Here is a 26,615-nt window from a genome sequence, read left to right on the forward strand (position 1 = left end):
ACTTTCAACCTAAAAAATGAACAGGCATAGGTGTTCATCACTCCATTTACAACTTTTAGCGGCTTTCCGTGGCTTTCTAAATCAAGTCTCAACCCTTGGCCCTTAAGACTGTCTACTTCCTAAGGTCTCATCTTAGATTTCTTCAGCTCCCCTACACAATCGTGTCACCGTAGACAAAATAGACTGTGTATTGAAATCACATTCCGTCCAATGAGCCATGGCCCATTAAATCACCTCTTCCTGGAAAACCTTCATTCTCTTGATTTCTCCAGGCATCTATTTCCTATTGAAATACCTCCAAAACCCATCAAGCATTATATCACTCTGTATTCTTCCCAACCCGTATAATTCAATGCAACCTTTCCTTCCTTTCTAAAGCACTAACTCTTGCCACCACACACCTGCCCCTGGCTGATGGTGCTTGAAAATCCTATTTATATCATTTTGTTTTTGTTCATTCTTCCTAGCTCCTAGATGCATGTCCTGACTTGGCTTGTCTTAAGATACTTGAGTCTCAGGCCCTTTTTCAAAAAATGAGGCAAAAAAAGAAGGCCTGGTACAGATAGTCTAATTCAACATTCCTTCCCCAGTCTAACCACATGAGGCTGTGGTATAATGCAGTCTCCAACTGGTGTACAGCTAAAGGGTTTCTGCGTCGGGGCAGACAGGCTACTTTCTGAATGTGTTCCAAGCAATGGCTAAGTAGGGTCTGTAGTTCCTTGGGAAATAAAATTAAGCATAAAAGTATTCTCTGAACTGTCTTATTTTATGGCAATTTTGAAAATATGAACAACTGGTATTGCATGGGCAACAACCAATCAGAGTAGACTTCACTTAAAAATCCAATATGGCCACACTCATACAAACTGGCCGGAAATTGTTTCTATTTACCACTTTCCATTAACAAATCCAAAGGGCTGTATCACTGCCTTACATGACCATGGGATTTGAGTGTCAAATCATCTCTGCTGAATAGAAAAATAAATGTACTTTGAGAACATGGGGTGAGTAGGGGAGGAGCAGCAGAAAGGGAATTTACCAGGTGAGTTTCAAATGAAACCTCAGTTCCCTTTGCTTTTTAAAGAGGATGAGTCAAGCCCTAAATAAAAAAGTCCCTTTCAAAGACCACAGTGATTGGTGATTTTACCATCATTCCAAAAGCTGCAAAGAGGAACAGAATAGAAAATAGACTTTAGGGACTGAATAGAAAACTGACAAATTTTGCAGTGGACCACCATGTCCAAGTTGAGTGGATTTGCTTGTTCTTCTATGAGTAAGGTGGCTCATGTTCAAATCAGTTGGTTTGATATTCTTTTTTTCTCTGTCTTCCTACCTGTCTTCCTCCTTTTGCTCTTTCCTTCCTTTCTTCCTTTACTGAGATTCTCATTGAAAATTAAGAATGATAGATCAAAATTAGACTTATGAATGTAAGTAACAGAGATGGTATACCAAGAAAGGAATACTAAGATGGAAGAAAAGAAATCAAATAAACAGGACAGGAAATGAAGTGAGAAGTGAGACAGTTGCTTCCTAAAGCCCAGATCCACTTGTGGAAATAAAAATGAGGAAAAATCCCAGAAATCCAGGGGTCAGAGCTTGTCACTACATATTGAAAAGTGGAGAGATGGGTTAGAGATGAATGAATTGACTAGAACTTGAGGCTGATGCCAAGAGAAAAGGTAGGTAGGGATGAGATGGCGAAGACCCTGGGAACACAGAGAAAAGTCTGGACCACACCATGACCCAAGAGAACTTGAAGTCTGAAATTGCATTTTGAACCTAAGGAGACTCCAAAGCGTAAGATGGAGGAATGAGGAATGAACTTAATTTCCACGTTTCTAGAGCAGAAACTGCACACTACTCGCAGGAGTATCACTTGAGTACTGCAGCAAGAGGACCGTCATTCCAGCACAAGACAAGGTCGTCTCCACAGGCTGTTCCCACGCTCCCACTCCCAAGCAAGCTCACAGCTTCCCAGACCTGGAAGGGAGGCCATTTAGATGAATCTCTCTCATTTCCAAATGAGGTCCCTGGGACTCCAGGGGTTTCAAGAACATTCTCACATAGCTGGTTATTTGTAGATATAGTTCTTGAGTACTCATATTAAACCACAAGAAAGGAAGTTGCACTTTTTCTCTTTTCAACCTCAATTTTAGGTGTGCCTGGGTGGCTCAGCTGGTTAAGCATCTGACTCTTGACTTCAGCTCAGGTTATGATCTCATGGTTCAAGAGATGGAGGCCTGCATCTGGGTTCCGTCCTGACAGTGCAGAGCCTGCTTAGGATTCTCTCTCTCCCTTTTTCTCTGCCCCTCCTCCACTTGTTCTATTTCTCTCTCTCTCTCTGTCTCTCTGTCTCTCAAAATACATAAAAATATTAAAAAAGAAAACATTCCCAATTTTCTAATGTTTTCTCAATTTCCCTCTTTCCAATCCTAACTGAACAGTTCTAATTCCCGGTTTTTTTAAAGTTTTCAATAAAGTTTTGCACAAAATACATCATAAGATGCCCAACCTTTGGAAAGAAAGAGCTCTGGGTGTCCCCCAACATGCCTTAGTCACGATCACTTACATTTGAAGTACTTTATATTGGTTCAAGGTGGTATTTTTAAATATAAAATTGCTTAGATGAAAACAAAAGTTTTCTTAATAAGAAAGATGATGGTGGTGATGACGTTTTATAAATAGGTGGTTTTAAAATAGCCTCTTGGTGAGTCTTTGATTCCCAAAGCACCCAAGAGTCTTTAGTTTGGGTAAAGGACTTTTCTGGAACCCTAAACTGGGATGGGAGACCATAGTCTTACAAGACAGACTGCACCAATGATGACTATCATTGGCTGCTGATAATTTAATCAGAAAATGTGGGAGCGGGTTTGTCACAGTGGGGTAGAATGATTACCTCTTCCCAGTCAGAGAGCTCAACACATAGAAACTAATCAGGAAGCTCTAGCATTGGCTTGAGCCCTTCAGTGGTCATACAATCTTGTTTCTGTTCTTGTGTCACTTTTAACCTACTAGGCACCAGTTTTTGCCAAAAGAGCCACCAACCAGTCACTTTGCACACTTTCTCAATAAAAAAGTAAAGCTTGCTTTTATTTTCTGTTTGAGAACAGTTCATTATTGCAAAAGCAAAACTGCATGAGCTTGCTGCTCTACCTTAGAAGAAAAAATAGATTCCTGCCAATTAGTTTTTGGGGGCAGCTCTTTGCTGGTGGGAAACATCTTAGCCATTTTGGTCAAGAGAAAAAATTTCTTTCAACTATACTTGAATGAAAAGAAAAGAAGAGAAGAGAGAAGAGGAGAGGAGAGGAGACGAGAGGAAAGGAATGGAGGGGAGGGTAGAGGAGGGGAAGGGGGAAGAGAAGGGAAAAGAAAGAAGAGAAGAGAAGAGAAGAGAAGAGAAGAGAAGAGGAAAGGATAGGAAAGGAAAGGAACAGGAAGGGAAGGGAAGGGAAAAGGAGAAGAGAAGAGAAGAGAAGAGAAAAGAGAAGGGAAGGGAAGAGAAGAGAAGAAAAAAGGAAAGGAAAGAAAAGGGAAGAGAAGAGAATAAAAAAGGAAAGGAAAGGAAAGAAAAGGGAAGGGAAGAGAAGAGAAGAGAAGAGGAAAGAGAAGGGAAGGGAAGAAAAAAGGAAAGGAAAGGGAAGGAAAGGAAAGGAAAGGCCAGGAAAGGGAAGAGAAGAGAAGAGAAGAGAAAGAAAAGAAAGAAAAGAAAAGAAAAGAAAAGAAAAGAAAAGAAATTTAGATTCAAATCTCTGGCCATGATGGTCATGGATTTTACACGTCTGCTTCCAGACCGACTTGGCTGAAGAGATGGGTTTGAGAGGCCTGGGACACTGTGTTTCCCTAAGGAAAGATCATTTAGGTGGCCACCATCACCTGCCCCATAGGATACCAAATAGTTATAACAAATTCAGAAATGGTTATCAGGAAGAAGAGTGAAGAAGAGTCCACCAAGGTTCATGAAGGAAAGAAGAGCGTGGATTGCTGTGAATGTACTAAGGTGACCCCAATGCAAAATCATTATGTAGAAGAAGGCATAGCTTTCAGGAAAGTGGTAAAATCCTCACAAGGGATTCTCCCCACAAACCCATTCTACTGTTGGAAACCAGGAAATATTCATAAGCCTGAAGATAGACTGCTGACGTCATTTTAGTCTGCTGTGTAGACTAGTGATTGGTTATAAGTAGTTTTTAAACAATCCAATTGGACATACATTATATTCACAATACTTTTATAGAACTAGTTCTACAAAATGTGACGACAGGGTAACCACAGTCTGACAAGTCACTTCAGGACGGCCCCTACAAGGTGGAAGCACAACTACATTGGCTCTGCAGGGAATAGACAGAGGTGGAAGCCATTTTGCCTACACTGGTAATTGGAGTACTTAGTGGACATATGTTTTCATGGTGATTTCGTTGCTTGGCTCTGATCTGATTTGCACTAATGTACTAAGTACCACAGGGTCATGGCCTAAAGAATTAATGGAATAGATACCATGGGACTTTGGGGGATATTTTAGTAAGTTTGGATTCTTTGAGTGTCCACAGTTGACATTTTTAAGAAAAGAAATATCACTATCACATCCATGCTTCTCATAGACCCTGATGATTGTATAAAAGATTGATCATTTTGAAGTTGAAAGATTTGCTAAATCGTTTGGAACGTAACAGTTGCCGGGACAGAGAGCATGCAAGCCACAGCAGAGCTCTGAGACTTGGTAATTGTGTCTGATGGCTAGAAAAATCTTTGAGCACAGTTGGAAGTGGCTGATACATTTGATTTCATTGCTGGTCATTTTCAAAGGCCTTTTCTAACAGTCTGTATTGAGCGCATTCATTGCTTTCCTTTTGTCGTTATTATGTTTTACACTGTCGCAGCTAGTTTGTGTGTTTTGTCCCAGCAACTAAAGGAAGGCTGGAAAAAATAAAATCTGGGAAAAAGTAGTCTCTTTGATCATGACAATGTTCTGACTTTTTAACAAAAACTCAGTGAAAAGAATGATTGCATTATCATATCCTATTATTAAGTGGAACTACCCATTGGTGTTCACAAACTTTCAGGCTAGAAGCTCTGAGATTTGAGGAGTGGGGAGAAAGCTCACCAGAGCCTCCCAGAGTTGAAATGACTGTACTTGTGCAGGTGGTTTGGAGATAGGGAATGGGAAGCATAACAGCATGGAGGAGTCCCCACCATCAGAACAACAAACAGAGCAATATCTTGTGTGCGTCTGGTCCTCAACTTCCACGTCCCAGGCGTGCTCACGCCCCTCCTGGCATCGTTAGTTGGCTGGATAAACCTGATCTGGCAATTGTAGCAAAGCTGCAAGAAGGTCTTCCCTTTAAATATACGAACAAAGGGAGGAGAAATACAGAATGAAAACTAAAACTACAAAAATATGACTTTCAACTGTGAAAATAAATAAGTTTCCATTTATTAAGAGCTGGTGTCAGTGCAGCTAAAATACACACCCATCCAGGAAATTCACCTGCCCCCTTTTGTCTTCTTATATGAATTTACTAAAATACATGTTTACATCATTGGACCATTTTAAAATTGTTTTAGCAATCCATTTGCCTTCATTACGATCAATTGTGGTGGTGACCATCATTCTCCTCAAAGAAAAAGACAGAAAGAAGAGAAATACATATTAAGGAGTCTGGCCACTTACTCATTTTGATTTTGCATTGTTTAGATACAGGGAAGATATTTGACAATGAAAAAAAAAGAAAAAAATATATTTTCTTTCTAATAAATAAAAATAATTTAAAATGCTAGAGGCTATACATGACTATTTTAATATGTTCATTTATAAATGAAATCATTTTCTTTTCCAAAATACATGGAAGCAATATTCAAGGCAGACAAAGAGAAAGATCTGTCTACTTTATTTTTCTTGCAATTCTCGCTTATCCTAACGTTTCCACCAGTGATTCAGCATGTAAGAGGAAGAAAAGTCACATCACCATTTATGAAGTTTGTCAGGCTTTAAAAAAAGAGTTCTGGTCTCCTGGAAGTCAACATTCATCTTCAACTTCTCTGATTGGTGGGATCAAGCTGCTTGTGGATTTATATTGGTTGATCTGGTTAGCCATGTGGGTACTCATGGGCTTGATTTGAATGTTTCTGGGATAGGCATTATCCGGTTCATCTGTAAACCATTTCTTTTCTGCTAAAGGGCGAAACGGATAGAGAACAAGAAGGAGAAATGAGAAGCTTAATTAGTCCTAGGGTAAAGCCTTTGGAAAGTTCCTTGAAAAAAAAAATGCAAAAATGTAATCGATAGAAGCTGACAGTGAATATAGTTGCTAAGAGGGAGTGCAGTGTAGGGAGAATTCCAGAACCTGGGACAGCTCTGCTGCCTGTGGCAAGTAATGACCAGCGTGCCCTTGGGACTTGCAAGGACCATGGGTAGGACCTCTGAGAACAAAGAGGGGTTGGAAGAGGAACTCCAGCAATGTTCTCTGGGGTTCCTTTAGTGGACTGGGAATCTTTGGTGGGAAGGAGATGCTGAATATATCAAATATTGGGCATAAACACTGTGCCTGAGGAAAGATTTGTGTGTTCACTGAATTGAGTGAAACATGAAGGAAGTCGTCCCTGACACAGAGCCAGTGATCTGGAACCTTATGCAGGATCTCCTCTTCCCAACCTGTACTTAGCTTTGTTTGTACGAGACATACTTGAAGTTATATCTCAATATACCACTCTTCTGTATTTTTTTTTTTTTGCAGCCAGTTTTGAGGGTCTTAAAGGAAGCCCACAGATTTTGCTGGGTAATGAGACTGGAAATCAGAATGGTCACCAATGTTTTAAGACGGTTTTGAGATGGCTTTTTATTTCAAGAAAGAAAGCTCTGTGTTGGTATACAGTCATGAAAAGAATTCCTACTGGCAGTACCTTAACCGACTATAATAATCCAAGCTGTTGACAAGGGAGCTTGACGACATCTTGGCATTTCATTTCCACCCTAAACACAGAGATGGCTGGGGGAGAACGCTGAGTCAGAGCGTTTGGGGGCTGGGGAGGGGAAGAAAATGGCCTAGTATCCTCGTGGCACTTCAGTGGTATTTTACAGGATTCAGGCCTTGCCCCCGCCTTTTTCTAGGATTTGAAACTTTCTGCATAATCGGCTATGTGTACAGATATGAAGAGACTGGGCAAATAAGACATTGTAATTTGGGAATCATATTAGTGGCTTAGGAAAAGAAAAGAAAAAAGGAAAAAGCTTTCAGGCACATCCACTGCTCTAGAGACAATGGCTTCTCTTCTGCCTATCAGAACAATTCACAACTGGCCTGTTCATGGTTCTGGACTGATACGTAACAAAAAATGGCTTGATAGAGAAGTGTGAGTATGTGTGTGTATGTGTGTCTGTCGGATGGGCTAATGATCTACAAATTCAGCATCTGTGATCAGCTCACGATCGCTCTGCTTATTTCTCCTTGATCTATACTTTCTCTTGCTGTGTCAAGTCTGAGCCCTCAATGTAAACACTGTCACTGGAGTGGGTTAGTGAGAGCTTGCTCACTACCCTTTGTTCAGCAGCTCAGTTTACCCCCAGGAAACTACTGTCTCTCTCTTGGATCATTCTCCACTCCCCTTTCTCCTGCTCTGGCTCTCTCACCTATTATAATTAAGTTCACTTTGATTTGAACAGATTGGACGATAGGAATTCATAATGCTACATCCTCACAGTGAAGCTAACTGATTAAGTGCTTTAAATTATTCCCCCTGACAGAATGATAAAGTTACAATCTGTTCTGAGATGATCTACAGCTTGCCAGACTCCTACAGCTTCTTTCTACATTCATTTATCTTTTTGTCAAGCAGAGTTTTTTTTTTTTTTCCTAAGCTTCAATTCCATAGATCTTTTAAAGTCATCAGCACATCTGAATTATTAATGAGGCTTTAGAGGCAAGGTTCCTGATGGACTGGTTAAAAAAGGTTGTATAGAAATCCAGGACTGTGTACACATCAAAATAATTTCAGCTCCATTTAAAAAACCATTTAGTTCAAGTGTGACATAGATGAACCATTATGCATTTGTGGAAACCAATTTTTTGTGATCTACGATTAAACTAACCTTTCAGAGAGGAGTAAAGTGTGATGGTTATCATGTTTTAAAAGCATTGCCAGGCCGCTGAAACAATTTCAAACTATGACTTTTTCCAACGGTTTATGTATAAAGATGATTTTCAGAAGAGCTGAACCTAGCGCCTGTGCTGTTTGCCTGAGCTGCCCTTGGTTTTGGCTGTACCACTGTGTGGACTGATTTTGCAAAGGGATTTAGTGCTGGGTTGGACATGCCAGTTTGGAAAGGAGACTGAACTCTTTTGATGGAAACGAGTAGGTCTTTTGGGCGAAAGACCTAAGACAGCTGCAATTTGCTGAAATTTTTACAACTGCTGCAGAGAATAATTGTTCAAAATTTAGTCTTTACAGTTCAATTCAAAGTTGGCATTTTGACCTTTCACGGCAGAGAGAATATCAATTTCCTTCTGCTGTCGGTAAGATAGAGAGCATTATTTCCCCATTTAAGCTTCATTCTCTTTCTTTCTAAATTTCTCTCCTTAAAAGAAAATCTAAGAAGAGTAGCCCCTGTGTTTTGGCCACTGAACTTCCACACAAGAAGGACTTGTGTTAAAGTGCATCCTGGTGATGAGTTGAGGTTTTTGTTATGCCTGAGAAACATGCTTTTTAATTTGGGTACCTTGTAAGATATAAACATATATGTTGTTGGAGACTTGGTTGGATAGGATGTTGAGGAAATGGAAATATATCAATGCTCTGAGCATTCTAGTAAAATATCCAGGGGCAAAGGTATTTCATGAAAAGATTCTTCCACAGGGCATCAGAGGAACACACACTTAACTGATCGCCAGTCGTTTTCTTCAAGAGAGTGCGTTGAGCATGATGACGACACTTTGGTTCACTGAATCTCATCTTCCAAAGAAGAAACTGTGCCAATGGGAAGCTACAACATTGGCTATAGGAAGAATACTCAGGGAAAGGATTTAAATGGGTGCTGAAGTGGTCCAGGATAAATCCAAATCCCTGGGTTTATCTCCTCTCCCTGCCTCATCCCCTATGCCAAAAAGATTTCCGGGAGCTTCATTTTTGTTCCTAAAATGGGAGGGGCAATGGATCTAGCTGCAAGGAGTTCCTCACTGTCAGAAAAAAAAAACAACAACAACAACAACAAAAAACAGCCCTATTTGTTAAGTCTCTTGAGGATGCAAAGCATGACGTCATCACTGCAAGTACAGTGCGTGACCTGCCCAGATCAGGAAAGGAAGGCATTTTAGGCTCTGGCAAGTGGGCTAGTAGAACAACATAGACAGTGACTGCAGAAGAGATGCCTCTAAAAGACCTGGCACTACCATCGGGAGAAGGCACCTATCAAGACCAGCCACGCCCTGAGCTATCCACCATGGACCAGTGATGAGGTGTGGGCTAAGGAGATGGCGTGGGGCAGTGGGGAAGTCTAAATGGATCTGGGGTCTCACACGGTAGTTGCATGGCTCCAAGAAAGTCACTATATAATTGATCTCTGCTAGTTTCTCTTCTGTAAAATGGGCTAGTGATCAAATCTTCCTAATGTGGTCTGGATGAAAGGGGCTAGTGCTGGTGAAGCACTTACTGCAGGTCCAGATACGGTAAATAAACGTGAGCACGTACGTCTGTTAGTAGCCACATCACAGCATAGTGGCAGAGTTCATAGCCCAGCTTTAAATTCCACTCTGCCACTTTCTGGCTGGATGCCTTTGAACAAATCTTTCAGATTCTGCATCCTTCAAACAGAGATGCTAACCACATGTACATCTGAGCTTGTGTGAGGATTGAATGAGTTAATGTATGTAAAGTGCTTAGAAAAGTATCTGGCACCGAGTAAGCACTAAGGTGTCAGTCAGCTTGTCACATAAGGTTATGTTACACGTTAGCATTAACGTGAATATTCTCAGTACTAAAGGGTTACGTAAGGATGGGCGGTACTTTTCAGTGTGGCTGCAAATGAACCAGGGATGGAGAACTAGGGAACATAAATTGGGGTGCTGGCCCACAGAATGGGGATTTTGGCAGCAGAGATGACAGAGGAGGATTCACTTGGGCTACCTTCATTTGGAAGGTAAGGAGAGGAAGGAGTGACCCAGTGTTCTTTCTGGGGGGTTCAAGGATGCTACCCTGCTGTAGGACCTGTATCCTTGAAATAATGGCTTTATACTCAACAGGTGCCCTATCCCATCCATGAACCATCTGCGTCTTCCATTGCTATTTTCATCACTGAGACAGAAGGGTCCAGGATATGAGGACTTCCCCAAGCCATAAGGAGCCTGGAGGAGTGGGCTATGGGTGGGAAAGAACGCCAGAGCTGGGCGGACCTGACTGCCTGGATGCCTGCAAGCAGAGAAATAGGCTGCACTATGAAAACTGAGCCTCGCTGTCTCTGTGGGTTGTCAGTGCTGTGGGATTTAGCCTTTTCACATAACTACTCCCCAGAGAAGAGTACACGAAAGGAGAGATGATAATACAGCAAACGTATTTGAAATAATTGGTCCTCTTCTCGCTGTACCACAAGCTGAGGTTTAGAGAGAGAGGGCTTGAAAGAAAAAGGCTGTTTGGGTAGAGACAACAGCTGAGAACAGTAAGCCCTAACCAGGAGCTGACGCCTTCAAAGGTAACGCTGTATGGTTTCACAGCTCACCTTTCCGGAGGCAGGCTGGCTTTTGCCCTTTGCCTGGCAGACCCTGAGGCCCACAGTGGACCCCACCCATGCATACTGCCTTCTTTCCTCTCCATGGGCAAAGTATGGCTATTTCATAGAAATGAAAGTCATTTGTACCCAAACCAAGGCAGCTTCCATTTGTGAAAACTGTCATTTGCAATTGTCCGCCATGGCTCTAGTTTCCTCTTTTCACTGAAAGTCTGATGCTGCCATTCGCTGGGCTGAGCAAACTTCCCCCTTTGGCCCTTTCCTGGGGCCTTGATTCAGCTGCACCCCGAGGACAGACTCTTCACTGTTCCCTTTTGGATGGCAAGGGGTAGGCCCCCTCACCTCCCTAGGCAATAGATATGTAATCTCCTGGTGGGAGACAGGCAACCAATTTAGTGATAAGTGCCCACAGCTTATTCTTCATCATGTTATGACAAAACAGGGATGGGCTGAAGAAGCTTCTGGAGACACTGATTTTTACCCTGTCTTGACTTCCGTGGCCCCCCAAGTTTCTACACTATCCTTTTTATCCTTCCAAAACCTGAAGGATAGGATCCTGTTGCTATAGGAACCTGGAAGGTTGATTTAATTGTCCCTATTGGGATACAGACACCTTTAGGCTTTTCCCATGCTGAAGAAGAGCCAGTCTAAGGTTTTTCTGGTCATCTGAGATCTTGACAATACTGGCTGGAGGCACAGTCAGTTCTGTCTCATGGAACTTACGAGGGTGTTCCCCTTCTCAGAAGAAAGTGCCAACAGCACAGTAGCATCGGGAAGAACCTAGAGGCATTCACTGTTTGTTTTTTTTAAGATAAGCCAAAGGAGTAAAGATAATGTATAACATGATGAATGGTATAAAAATATTTAAGGTCAATTTATTTCAAAATATTACTGAGCGTTATTGTAATGTTCTGGGTCACAATCCTTAATATTCATAACAGAATCTGATACTTCTCCAGTTGTGGTAGAACTCTATGTATATGGGTCCATCTTTCCCTTTATACATCTGAACTGGCTTTCAGGAAGGACCCTGGGTAGCAGTCCTTAGGGGTGTTGATGATTTTATGATCATCTGGGTGAACATTGAGGCTGAGAAAGCTTCACTGCACCTCCCGGTCTACCCACTCACTTAAGGTTCAGCCCTTCAAAGCCTAAAGCAAATTGGACTGAATGGCTCACAGACTGCTTCTCTTCTAGAATGGTACAGATAATTGAGTTGCTAGCTATTGCTCTTTTAAAATGTATACACCTTCTCTTCAAATAATTCTTTCACTTTCTACCTTTACCTACTTCTTTCTTTTACTTTCTTTCCTTCTCTTTTTCTTTCCTCTTCTCTTCTATTCTTTTTTTTTTTATGGGGAGCAGGAAAGGGAGAGACATAATATGAGAACCCTGTGTACTTCCTAAGAGAACCTGAGGGGGAATGGGGAAGTTTGGGGTCACATGGAAAACAATGGAGGAGACTCTGTGTTCTGTTGAGGAAAGTATAATACAGTAGTTTCAGCTAACAGAATAGAGGTCGCAATGATACCTTTTCATCACTGAATACATCATTGGCCAAATACTATAGTCAACTCTCAAGTGTGTGCCCTAAGTCCAGGGAAAATTCCAAAGTTACATCTCATGTCATAGTCTGTTCCCACTCCATTCCTGTCACAGCATCATCTCGTCAGAGCTGCTAACAGACTGTATATAACACGCATTTTGGATTTACTTCTCTCTATCTGCCCAATCTCTGGTTGGGATTGAACAAAGGCAGGTGACAGGAGAGACCTGGAAAATACAGAGACTGAGTCATGAAACCTCAGATCACTGGGTGTGGGCTATGAGTTGATACACATAACTGAACAGTTTTAACTTGGGGTCATCCTGATCAAACATAAAGGAGACCAATGTTCTGTCATTAATGAACCTCCTGGTCTAAATTAAAAAGAGGGACAAAATATTAACCAAGAAGCAGGTTTGCCAAATGGAATAGCTGCAAATGTTTTCCAGCGAAGTTTATCACCTGGCATCACACTTGTAGTAGGTCTTGCCAAGATAAACACAGAGATGTGGACAGACTGATGGTGGGGGCCGGGTTGGGGTCGTGGTAATGGGGGGAAGTGGAGGAAGCTGGGTTTCTCGATGGCAAAAGGCTTTTGGACTTGGAGCAAGGTACCAAGGTGGGCAGGGAGGCCACGTGCAGATTCGAAGGCAAGCCAGATGGAGAGAAGTTCCCCCCAAATCACCCAACCCCAAAACCAAGAACACCAAAACAAACTCTAAGGGATCTAGCGGTAGCAGCGGCACAGCCTCATTGCGCTGAGCAATTTAGAAAGTGGAGGAAAGAGAAGTAGGGAGGGAAAGGGAGGGGGAAGGGGAGGAGGAAAAAAAAAAAAGCAAAACAAACTAAAGAAAACCACAAACAGAACAATATAAACAAAAAGAAACAAACCAATAACAGAATAAAATTTGTAACTCCTTTTTTTTTTAATGTCACAAAAGTTTTCACAAGGACAACGTTATAGAAGAAAACCCCCAGCAGTGGCTAGGTCATGCAGAACCATTAATTGTCATACCTTGGCCCATTCTATTCATCCTTGTTGCACTTTAGAGAGAGAAGTAAGCTATGTGAGTTTTACAATGCTTTTAAACTGTCATATTTCCTGTCGAGCACTTTAACTGGCACATTCTTATAGTTATAAATGTTCTATGGGCACAACTTTATAACCTCCTTTGCAAAGAATGCATGAAAAGCTCTTCATGATCCCAAACTGGGGTATACGTGTGTGTATATATATATATATATATACACACACACACACACACGTATATGTGTGTGTGTGTGTACATATATGTAGATATAGATATAGTTCTATATAAAAGGATAGTTATACGTAATATAGAAATCGATATATATGGGGACAAAAATAATTTGAAAAAAAATTCTTCCACTCATAGGGCTTTTTAATATACATGTATACAATTTTTCCCCACCCCATTCCTGGTCTGAATACTGCCCTGTCTTTGGTGTGGGGGCACAGGTGCAGACTGAACCTCACCATTTTGTCAGTAAAAGTGCTTGTCAATTCACACAGCAAGCAAATCTCCAAAACTATCATGCTTAGGGGAGAGAGGGGATCCGAAATCTAAACTCAAAGCATTCACCATAAAAACACCTTTTTAGAGATGGTACCACTGTGACATATTTCTCCTCCCCTCCACCCCTATTCTGTTTGGTGGAATCTGCTCAAGTAGACACTTCAAACAGGTATACGCCAGCCCAGGGCTAGTCCACACACAGGATAATTCGGTTATGGTGGAGTTTGCCGATTCATAAGAACTACCGCACCGCCTACAGCATGCATAAACATCTGACAACTGTATGCTGAAAAAGGGATTTTTCTACCTTTCAGCTCATGCTTTACTAACTGTTCAAAAAGGAAGGAAAGAAAGAAAACAAAAGAAAAAAAAAACCACAAGAATTATACCAAAATGTGTTTGGCTCACTGTTGCACACTTCTTCTCCCCCGTCTCATGACGGTAAGGAGTGGTTCGCTATTACCATCATTCACCTGCCTAAGTGAATTGGCTGTGTTCAAGAAATTGAGGAGGAGGAATTTTCCCACCAGCTTCCTGCTTTGGGACAGCCAGCGCCATGCAGCTGTGCCCACAGTTTGAAGTAGTAGCTAGCTTTTGTCTCTGCCGAGTCAACTGTGGCTCGATCCCCCCACAATCTGATTTATTTAGCATGTTGGCTCCTAGAAAAACATGATCTGCTGCTGGGTTTATCTTCCTTACACTCTAGCTTGGCCCCAGCCCCTGCTCCTGCCTGGCACTGGGGCCTTAGCTAATCAAACAAAGGGGAGTAAAAAGGTCCCCTGAGAATGCATGGAAAAATACTCGCTCTTTCCTGAGCATTATTTATTCTGTACATAAGGTAAGTAATTCACCTTTTAAAAGATGTAAAAGTCCCAGGAAGGCAGTTTTTAATGACTTACATCTGATATTTATGATACATATGGCTTTTCATCCCAAATGTCAAAAGTGAAAGAAAAAAAAATAGCTAGTCATATGGCATAAGGAGACAGAATAACAATTTAATATGCAATCAAACCTCTGTTCACTTAGATGACTAGAATTTGATACATCCACGAATGGGATACGATTCTTTCCTCCATAGTAAGGGTAGAAATGTGCCTAAGAACTCCCAGAGGAAGCTAGCTCTGGGACGAAAGGCCTTGGTGAGTAAAAAAAGCTAGGATGTTCTCTTACAAAAGCAGATGCTTAATAATCGTCTACACAAATGGCGAAAGCCTTTTAAATGCTTCGCGATACTTCAGCCCAGAGAGTGAGAGTGGAAACAATCGATGTGTTTTTGTTGCTTTTTGGTTGCTTGCTTCAAAGAAATGTGTATGTGTATATTATTGCGTGTGTATCAAAAAAGAAGAAGAAAGAAAGAAAGGAAAACAACAACAAAATCAAAACCCGAAGCACCCTGATAATCCTGATCAATCAGAACAAACTTTTCTTCTACATTAACTAAACTTGCTTTGCATAACTGACATGGATCACAATGACGCTCCTCTACTCTGCGAACTCCTTCCTGCAGTGAGCTATTTATGTCTGGAGCATGCCTTTGGGTTATTTTTCCCCTAGAATCATAAATAACTTTTGGTCCTTCTGCTTATTTGCTGTTGTGCTCAAGGGTTTTATGGTGGTGAAATAAAAATGGCAACCACATGCACACTATCATACATATGCAAATATGTGTAAAAAAAGGGGGTGGCTACAGGGGAAAAGGGGGGAAGTTACTGTTGGAAACACCCACTGGGGAAATGAGTGGCAGATACAGTTTCACACACGGTGGCAGTGGATACACATATCAGAGGCGCTCTTCCTGCACGTACTTCTGTTTGTCTCGGGACTCCCGGGACTTGGGTCGGTTGGGTCGGTTTGCGGTGGATGGGATGGAGTGCACGGAGGAGCTCTTCTTGCTGGATGACTGGGACGAGTGGGAGGAATGGGAGAGGCTGGCCCGGGACTGGCCGGCGTTGTGGTCAAACTGCATCAAGCAGAAGATCAGGTCTGTCGGCACGAGCTCAAACTCGTACGGGGGGTTGGTGATGACGTACCTGGACAGGGAAGCAAAGGGGTCACAGAATGAGGACAACTGGGTGCGTATTTCACCTCTCATTGAACCAAAAAGGATCCTCAGGTCTTGCACAGGATCTGGAAGGCTTCTACCCGGTCCAAGACCTTAAATATTATCTTCCAAGCTGAACTAGCTCTTCCTCTCTTCAGCTCAGCACAGGTGGCCAGCCATGAGCCCTGGCACCAGAGGCTCAATTGGTGCCCGTGGTGGGGGAACCACACGGCGCTTCTGATGGCCCCCACCCCTTTCCACTGAAGTTCGAGTTCACTTCAGATCCCGAGTAGCCCAGACGCATACAGGAGGTTCACTGACTGCACCGCCTCTTTTGCTAGAGAATGTTCTGACACACCTTACAGGGTCTTTGTTTCCCATGACCTAACATCTTCTCAGCTTTTTCTCACTCTTTACCTCTTAAAAATCAATTTTGGTGGGGATTTTTTTCTAAATGAGAGAAGATAAGATCCCTCCCTGCCTCTGTGCTAGTCCTGCTTTAACTATTCTCAATCCCATCAAGCTTTTTCTGGTTAACACCAGACACCGCTAACACAAAACAAAACAAAACAAAATAAAACAAAACAAAACAACAACCAAAAAAAACCCCACCGCCTCCTCTCTAGTAGTAGGAGATCCCAAAGTGGGTCCTCAAGCCAAGACATATCAGCAACACCGGGGCATCACTTAAAATGCATTTTTTTGGGGGGGTGCATGGATGGCTCAGTGGGCTAAGGGTCCAACTCCTGATTTCGGCTCCGGTCATGATCTCCCAGTTTGTGAGTTCTGGCCCTGTGTCGGGCTCTATGCTGACAGTGCAGGGCCTCGTTGGGATTCTCTCTCTCTCTCCCTCTCTTTCTGCCCTTCCCCTGCTTGTGCATGCTCTCTCTCTATCAAAACAAGTAAACATTTGAAAATAAATAAAATGCAACTTCTTTTATTTTTTTTTTTTTTTTGAGAGGGAGACGGGGAAGGGGAGAGGGAGATATAATCTTTTTTAATTTAATTTTTAATTTTTAAAATTATTTTCTTAAGATTATATAATTTATTCTCAAGTTAGCTAACATACAGTGTATATAGTGTGCATAGATTCCCATGATACATCACTTATATACAACACCCAGTGCTCATCCCAACAAGCGCCCTCCTCAGTGCCCATCACCCATTTTTCCCACCCCCCAACCCCCATCAAGCCTCAGTTTACTCTCTGTGTTTAAGAGTCTCTCATGGTTTGCTTCCCTCTGCGTTTGTACAGACACATGAAAACATGCTCAGCATCGTTCATCATCAGGGAAATACAAATCACAACTACATTCAGATATCACCTCACACCAGTCAGAAATCGAGAGAATCATAAACAGGTTCCACACTCAGTATGGAGCCCATCACAGGGCTTGATCCATGACTCTGGGATCATGACCTGAGTTGAAATCAAGAGCTGGATTCTCAAACAACTGAGCTACCCTGGTGTCCCTAAAATGCAAATTCTTAAGCAACTTCACTCCAGACCTACAGAGTCAGACATTCTGGGGAGTGGGGTCTAGCAATTTGTGTTGTAACAAGCTTTGTAGGTGATTCTGTTGCTCTCTAAACTTTGAGAACTCACTAGTCTACAGCAATTAGCCGCAACTCTGGCTATATACTGTAATCTCTGGGCACTAAGAAATCATCTACACTTTCAAGCCAGACCAGATAAATCAGAGAAAGCAGAATATTTTTAAAAAGCACCCCTGGTGATTCTAATGTGCAAGCAAAGCTGAGAAATACTAATCTCTGTAGCATTGTTTCTTGAGATATAGTATGCAAATGCACAGATTTGGGTAATTCTATGATATACTTTTAATTTGGGGCTGCTATGAATTTATTTTAGTGCAATTAAAAATATATAACTAGCACACATAAACTATTATATTTTTCTGCTTAAGGTGATAACACACAAATTTCTTGAAATAAATATATAAAAGTTTAAAAAGTGAGTCAATTAAAAATATATTAAGTAAAAGCAGAGGCATCTAAGATATGGCAAAGGAAACATCTATCTTAAACACTAGCAATATGAAATATCTCTTTATGAGGTACCGGCAGAATAATCCCAGTAGCTAGAGTTTGGAGGAGATGCTCCTATTCAGGAACTATTCTATAAAACTTGAATTCTTCCCATAATGTCTTTACATCTGCTATGAGGAATTAAAGAAAAAAGCCTCCCATAACCTTCAAACCCAGTGTTGGATTTAATGCGGGCAGAGTCATTTGCATGTTGAGAGCATGTACTTGGACCTTTGCCTTCACAGTGGGAAACAAGACAGGGCATTTCTGTCTCTGCATTCGGGGTGGGAGAGGAGAGTGGAAATATACTCACCTCTTCGTGCATTGGCTGGGGGTGCTGAGGTGAGCATCTCTCAGCCGGTAAATTCCAAAACAAAGCATATTATACGTTTTCAGAGCTTTGCAGAACAGATCACCATAACAACCACCATCCTGGGAGACAAGAAAAGAACAGAGAAAAACATTTTCATTTGCCTGGAAGTAGAGGTCCAGGGGGAACAGAGCCTTTTCGTGAAAGCTTGTATTGGTGTCTCCTGAGTTGGAGGGTCTGTCCCAAGGGACTGAGGCTAAAGCAGTCAATGTGATTAAGAGCCTACATCCAATACTGGTAATTTTGGGGGATCAGATAATGATGGGGTTCTCCTCCGGTTCTCTCCAGTTTTCCATCTGTAGCAATGAGAGCCCTAGAGAGAATGGGCCTCTCCCTCATTCTAAGTGATTGTGTAAGGCTCAAAGCTCTCAGATGCATGTTTGGCAGAGAAGAAACCAGCTGGGCAAATGGCGATTATGTTTAGCCCCAGCTCAGCTGTAATCACTGTGATCTGACCGTGTTGTCAAAACTGCTCGAGTGATAATTAAAATCACTGCGAGGAGAAAAGACCCCACCAGGTGCTATGGTGAAAGACTCTTTCAGGGAAAAGACTGTGTGAAAAGCACAATTTACAGACCTCAGAGATGGCGCGGTGGAAGAGAATGTGTTTCCCCAGGAGGTGGAGAGCTGCAGGTTGAATAAGTGGGATTCACAGTCCTAATCAGTTCACAGTCACCTCCCAGAGGGTCTGGGGCCCGACATGGAATGTGAAAGCAACTCCACTCACTTGGAAATGCTGGCTTCACAGAGCCAGGTGGCTTCAGGTGGGTGTGAGTGTAGGAAGGGCACTGAAGAATGACATCGCTGGGAATAAAGTGGCTGCCTTTGTCCTTCTTGTCTTGTTGGAATTTCCAAATGGGCATCATATTACAGAACACAAATGGGGCCATATCTTACCGTCATTTAAAGTCTTTATCCTTTTAAAGTGTATCAGTAAGTCGGTGATAGATGAAAGGAGCCACGAGCTACGGAAGCTGCCTTTCCAAAAAGCCCAGTCTAACATAGGTCCTTATCCATAACCATACTAAAATATGGTGCAAGTCAGCATCATAGTTTCAGAAGAAATAGCAAAAGTGACCCTTTCCTTGGGCGACGCTATTGTTTGTGCAATAAATGTATTGGTTGCCAAGATTTGTGGCTCCACCCCTTGAACCCATCCGTGGATGCCGTATAGGGCTGTGAATAAGGGTCAAGACTGCATACTTCTGCCCAAGTGTGAGAACCCAGTTGGTGTGTGGAGCCCAAAGGGAGGCACTGGTCATCCCCTCTGCGGCAGGAAGGGCGTGGGGGAGATTAACTGGGTGCAGCCTCAGAGATGCAAAGACCTAGGTCTGGAATTAGAGACATTAAATGGTCCACATGAGATGCCATTTGTTTGGCCAGTGGCTCGAGATGCACATAATTACTGGTAGTGTTTTAAAAACCTCCAATGCCTGGCATATACCCAGATACAAAAACTCAGAATCCTGGGAACTGGACATGGCCATCAGTGGTTTTGAAAAGCTCCTCATGGGCTATTAATGTGCCTTGGGAGTGAAGTGGCCCTGAGGTAGGCTAAGACCCTGTGGAAAGGGGTCCCAGCCTCGGTCACATGCTGGAATCACCTGATGCCTCCTAGCTCGTGGTAGAAGATACCTAGGGGAGTGAGTAGAGCCCACAGGCTCTGAAGCCAGGGTTCCTGGCGCAAATTCCTGATAGGGCCAGTCTTCCGTCTCTCTGAGCCTCAGTTTCCTTAGAATGTCTGAGAGTAGAACCTATGTCAAAGGATTGCCGTGGGAATAAAGATGAAGGACTGCATGTAAAACACAGCACACCATACACATCACCTCTAGTGAATCACCACAGAAGACAGAAAAGACAGGTGCCTGGCTCCTCACCCTGGCACCCAGTTCACTCTGGCCAAGCTATTCCCAGTCAGTGGGCTCAGGTGACCTCTGCACCATGAACTCACCCCCAGGTCCGCAAAGGGCCCATCCAGCAGTGCTAACTGGGCCACGCGGCAACGGTCCCTGTTGGCCAGCGTCTGGGGGGTGCTATAGCCCCCTCGAAGTGCATTCTCCTCGGCAATCAGAGCCTCGAGCTCTGGCGTGGCTCCTCCAGTCACCAGCGTCCGGATTAGTGTAAGGATATTGTCATTGAAGTATGTCTGGGGAGAGAGTTGGGGGGTAGGGGAGAAAAAAATTCCTTTAAGCAAATACCCTAAAGTCATGACAACAGACATCCAAATTACAACTTTTCTTGGTATCTCCTGTTTAAAGTTCTGGCCTGTCTCTTCAAATAATTTTATGTGGGAAGTGAAAAGACAGCAGCCTCCAATTATTCCATTCTTTTCTCTCTTACTTGGTTCTGCCATGAGAGCTTGACTTTCAAAAACCACTTCAGGGAACTTTTATTAAAGGGCTGATGTCTAAATAGTTGGTGTTTACCATAATTGGTGTCAGTAGGGATGCAAATACTGCTTCCCCTTCCTTGAGTCCCACGTGTCTACTAAGGGACTTTGGACCTGGGACACAAATGCAGCTTGCACAGGCTGCTAACCCAAGGAGGACTCCTCCGAGGTCCTGTCACTCTATGCCAGGAAGCCGCCTTCCCCAATGTGGCAAAACTTCTTTGTGTGTTGGAAGGAGATGTCGAGAGCATCATTAAGGCCACACGCTCAACAGTTTACTACAACCTTTGATAATAATCTAACCCAGAAGTCTCTATCAATTAAATATGCCAGATAAAATTGCAAGGAGGAAGATACCCTCGTGTGTGCATTTTGGTTGTTTTGTTTTGTTTTTAATAATCTCAATAGTCTGAGGCAAATACAGAAGATGACAGAAGTTTCCTTCTATGTGTACATTTCTCTCACACGTGAAACATAACAGGTCTGTCAGGAACAAAACAATTAGGGTTTAAAAACATTAATAGGGGGTCAAATAAAAGAGCTCAAAAAGACATATGTCACCCAGCCTAATTTGAGAAAAGTCTCAAGTGAGGGTCTGCATTCCATTTTCCAAGATAAGAAGAAATCAAGCAGGCTGAAGTGAAATCAAAGCAAAGTTTGCCTGTGTATTCTGAGGGCATGTGGACCTTTGGAAGTGGGTTAGGAAAGGCAGCTAAATTTCATTTCAGTGATTTCTTGGTTTACCTGGCAAAACACAGTGGGGAACAAGCCAGGGAAGGACAATTTCCCATCCTGCATGGCCATCACTAGTTCTATGGCTTGGGGGAGGTGGACTAACCATTCTAGGCTTTGATTTTCTCATCCATAAAATAAGCACAGACATTAGGGTCAAGCACATATGCAAAAAATTCCATGAGGACTTCTGAGTTCAGATGATAGCCGTTCACGGGGCAAGATTCACTTTCCTTACTGAAATACTTGCAAAACACCCAAAGTGATAGAAAATTCTAACAGCAAAGGAAACTAGGAATGTTACTCAGAAGGAGTCAGACCCTGAAGAGAATGAATGTATCCTCTACTAAAGCTTAGATGGGCCCTGGGGACACAGAAGCAGAACCAGGGCAGGTACAGGAGGAAATGTTGCTGGTGTGGCCAAGAGATAAGAGCCAGGTGGTGGGTTTAATGCTGGGCTTCACCACTTAGTAGCTGCGTGACCCTGGAAAGTTATTTGTCATTTTTGTTCTTCAGTTTCATCATCTATGAAATGTAATAATGGAGTGGTTATGAGGATAATATAACTAATACATGTGAGGCACATAGAAAAGTGCTTGGTGCACCAGAAGCCCTGATAAATACTTCTGGCCTAATATCAGAGACTTGCAGCTTTTGCTGGTGAGAGGGACAGTCAGCTCATCCTCAACCTTCCCTTTTAAAAATCGTTTACACTTGAGGTGAGAGGTAGGCAAACCAAGGCTGTTTACATCATCCCTGAATCTGCACTTTTTTAAAAAATTTTTTTAATGTTTATTTATTTTTGACAGAGAGAGAGACAGAACATGAGCGGGGGAGGGGCAGAGAGAGAGGGAGACACAAAATATGAAACAAGCTCCAGGCTCTGAGCTGTCAGTACAGAGCCCAATGTGGGGCTCGAACCCACGAACCACGAAATCATGACCTGAGCTGAAGTTGGGTGCTTAACCGACTGAGCCACCCAGGCACCCCCCTGAATCTGCACTTCTTAATCTCCCCCCATTCTAAGACCCTATTTGGACTCAGCAGTGGCACAGCAAATGTCACCAGGGTGCTGAATCCTGGGAGGGGACAGCAGCAATGGGAAGAGCCACTAGAGTTGTGTTCTAGTAGGGGTCACCTTGGGGAAAATCCACAAACATGTCCGAAGTTTTCGGAGGTAAATCCACAGCCCTACAGTCATATAACCCACCATGAGAAGCAGAAGACCCCTACTTAACCCTGTGGCACATTAAATGAGTGAGTGCTGAGCAAAGAACTTTGACAAGGGTCTCTGCACTATAATCACCCCTTTAGATCAAGACCAAGAGGAGGAATCTAACAGCTAGCGAGGTGGGAAGCAGAACAGTCAAGACCTCAAATACTGAAAAACAGACCTCTCCTTGCTCAAAGATAGAGAGAAATAAAAAGAGCCAGTATACATATTTTTTAAAAAGGAACCATAACATTTAAGATATAAAGGAAAAGCATCATTTTGACTGATTAAATTGTTAGTGGAAGAAGTAATAGGAAAAGATCAAAGCATCTGTTTTGGAATCAAAATAATTTTTTCTTAAATATGGTTTCTATAAGAAGTAAAAGATCAGATTATAAGAAAGCTGACTTCATACAACTTACCCAATTATTTTTTTATGTAAGATATTTAAATTAAAATGGATATGATTAGAGATGATTAAAAGAATCCAATACCCTTCTTAAGATCAGGAATAAGACAAGGAAGTCAACTCTCACCACGTCTATTCAACAGAGCACTGGAGGCTCTAGCCAAGGCTAGAAAAAAATAAGGTATCCGTATCCAAAATGTTTCTGTTTACAGAGAACATGATGTTATATACAGAAAATTCTAAGGTATCTATTAAAATTCAATCATAGGTAATAAATGTGTTCAGCAAGTTTCCAAGTACAAAATCAATATACAAAAAAAATCATTTGTATATCTATATGCTTGCAATGAACAATACAAGAATAAAATTAAGATATTCCACATATATTAGCATCATAAAGAATAAGTACTTAGGAATAAATTTAACCAAGGAGGTGCAAGACTAGTACAATGAAAACTACAAAATAGTGTTGAAAGAAATTAAAGAAAATCTGAATAAATATAAAGGCATCCCATGTTTATGGATTGGAAATCTTAATATTATTAAGACAGTAGTATTCCTCCAAACAATCTACAGATTCAGTACAGTCTCTGTCAAAATCCCCAAAACCATTTCTATAGAGACAGAAAAGTTGATTCTAAGATTCACATGAAATTTAAAGCACTCGAAATGACCAAACAATCTAAAAAAAGGAAAAGTTGGAGGACTCAAACCTCCTAATTTCAAAATACACTAGAAGCCTACTATAATCAAAATAGTGTAGTATTGACAGAAGGACAGACAGGGGATTAAAGAATGTACAGGAAGAAATTCATATGCTTTTGTCAATTGATTTCAGCAAGGGTGCCAAGTCTACTCCATAGAGAAAGAACATAGTCTCTTAAGTAAATGGTGCTACAACACCTGGGCTTCCACATTCAGAAGAATAAAGTTGGACTCCTACCTCATACTATATATAAAAATTAATTCAAAATGGATCAAAGACTTGAATTTAAGAGCTAAAACTATGAAACGCTTAGAAGAAAACATAGGATTAATTGTCATGACTTTTGATTTGAAAATGGATTCTTAAATATGATACTCAAAGTTAAGGCAACCAAAAATAAGTAAATAAATAAATTGAACTTCATTGAAATTAAAACTTTTTTGTGCAACAAAGTACACTATCCAGAAAGTGAAAGAAACCCATGAAACCTGCAGAATGACAGAAAATATTTGCAAGTCATATATCTGATAAGGCCTAGTATCCAGAATATATATACAATCTTAACAACCCAACAATATAAAGACAACCCAATTTTAAAAAAAATGGATAAAAGACTCAAACATTTCTGAAAAAAAAGAGATACAAATGGCCAACAAAATAAATGAAAAGACATCACTAGTCATCAGGGAAATGCAAATCAAAACCACAACGAGCTATCTCTTCACACCCACTAGGATGGCTATAATCAAAAAGACTGAGGATGGGGAGAAATCGGAACACCAACACTCTACTGGTGGGAATATAAAATGATACAGCCACTTTGAGAAACAGTTTCACAGTCCCTCATGTGGTTAAACAGAGTTATATATAGCTCAGTAATTCTACTTCTGTGTATATACCCAAGAAAAACTAAAAAAATATATGTCCATATGAAAACTTGTATACAGATGTTTACAGCAGCATTATTCACAACAGTCCCAAAATGGAAATAGTCCAAATGTCTATCACCTCATAAATGCATAAGTAAAATGTCTGATATCCATGCGTGAGTATCATTCAGTTATACGAATATTATTCATACCATAAAAAGGTACAAAGTACTAAACATGCTCCAACATGGATGAACCTTGAAAACATTATGTTAAGTGAAAGAAAATCACAAAAGACTACATACTGTATGATTCCATTTATATGAAATATGTAGAAGAGCCAAATCAAGAAATATAGGCAATAGAGTAATGAATGGTTGCTTGGTGCTCAGGGAGGGAGACAGAGGTTTATGGGCCGTTGCTAAAGGGTATGGAGGTTTTTTGGGTTTTTTGTTGCTGTTGTTGTTGTTGTTGTTGTTGTTGTTGTTTGAGACAATGAAAATGTTCTAAAATTGACTGTGGTGATGATTGTACATACTTGTGATTATACTAGAAATCACAGAATTACACACTTTAAGTGGGAGAATTGCAGGATTATTAATCATATCTCAGCAAAGGTCCTAAAACAAGAGAAACAGCTAAAAGGTAAACTAAACTTGTAATGGCCAGATTTTTATCCATTAAGAAACAGTAATTAACAGTACTATATGATACACTGAAAAATTTAAGTGGGTAGATCTCATGTGAAGTGTTCTTGCCAAAACAACAACAAAAAATACACAGTATGTTGTAGAACTAAAATCACATACATAAAAGTCAGTGATGTGGAAGTAAAACTAAGAAGTTGGCCAAAACCACATGTAGAAACTCTCTTTCATCCTTTCTCCCTCCCTCCCTCCCTTCCTTCTTCCTTCCATCTGTCTGTCTCTATGAGAATGCTGGTAGATACTGAGGAAAGACAACAGACATCAAATTGATAAATAGCAAGTGTTCACAAGTTAATGTCGTAAACAAAATTCAAGCAGGTAAAAATGAGGAAGCAAGCAAGGAAACAGTTGAAAACAACCTGTCCTGAGCTGAAGAATGAACTGAGGATGTGGATTGAAATGGCTCACCAAGTAGGTGTGGTTAACACCTAAATCTGTACTAGGCAAATATTTAAATTTAAAATATGAAATGAAGAAGGGCATCTCGGTGGCTCAGTTGGTTAAGTGTCCGACTTTTGATTTTGGCTCATGTCATGATCCCAGGGTCGTGGGATCAAGTCCCATATCAGGCTCTGCACTGAGTGTGGAGCCTGCTCGGGATTCTCTCTCTCCTTCTCTCTCTGCCCCTCCCCAGCTCTTGCTTGCTTTCTCTCTAAAATTAAATAAATAAACATCTAAAAAATATATATTAAATAAATAAAAAAAGTAACCTAACACAATACTGTACAAAAATAAAAAGTACAAGATCAGGTTAGCCAGAGACTTCTCTAGAAAACTTAAGAACGATGCCAACTGAGATTTCAAAAGACACATTTATTCCAAGAATTCTACATAGAGCTAAATCATCAATCATTTGTGAAGGCAATAAAAATATTTTTGAAAAAAAAAATATTTTGAATCTCTGAGTACCTAAGCATTTATTGACTTACTTCATTAAAAAAAAAACAAAACACTCAGAAAAGGGGCGCCTGCGTGGCTCAGTTGGTTGAGCATTTGCCTTTGGCTCAGGTCATGATCCCACAGTTTGTGGGTTTGAGCCCTGCATCGGGCTCTGTGCTAACAGCTCAGAACCTGGAGCCTGCTTCAGATTCTATGTCTCCCTCTCTCTCTGCCCTCCCCAGCTCACGCTCGCACTCTGTCTGTGTCTCTGTCCCTGAAAAATAAATAAACATTAAAAAAAAAAAAAACTCAGAAAAAAATTTGCATCCTTTAAGATCTTTTCAAACTTTTAGAAATTAAAAAATGAGCAAATTTGTTTTAAAAATACTGGTGAAATGTATTGAAATATGGAATTTAATAAATGGTTGTGTTTTTTATTACTAAACTAAATGCAAA

General features: G+C 41.3%; 1 protein-coding gene across 1 annotated transcript in view; it reads right to left on the reverse strand.

The window, feature by feature from the left end:
• Positions 1 to 5,411: 5,411 nt before the first annotated feature.
• The window catches only part of KCNMA1 (potassium calcium-activated channel subfamily M alpha 1), a 507,394-nt gene continuing 486,190 nt past the window's right edge, over positions 5,412 to 26,615 (reverse strand). Inside the window, exons 25-28 of the mRNA XM_049645990.1 lie at positions 20,207 to 20,401; positions 18,199 to 18,317; positions 15,604 to 15,828; positions 5,412 to 6,169 (exon numbers count right to left, since the gene is read on the reverse strand). Coding sequence (XP_049501947.1) covers positions 6,145 to 6,169; positions 15,604 to 15,828; positions 18,199 to 18,317; positions 20,207 to 20,401 — 564 coding nt within the window. The 3' untranslated portion in view covers positions 5,412 to 6,144. The remainder of the gene's footprint in view (positions 6,170 to 15,603; positions 15,829 to 18,198; positions 18,318 to 20,206; positions 20,402 to 26,615) is intronic.

The sequence above is a fragment of the Panthera uncia genome, chromosome D2 (genome assembly GCF_023721935.1).
Source record: "Panthera uncia isolate 11264 chromosome D2, Puncia_PCG_1.0, whole genome shotgun sequence".
Lineage (NCBI taxonomy): Eukaryota > Metazoa > Chordata > Mammalia > Carnivora > Felidae > Panthera > Panthera uncia.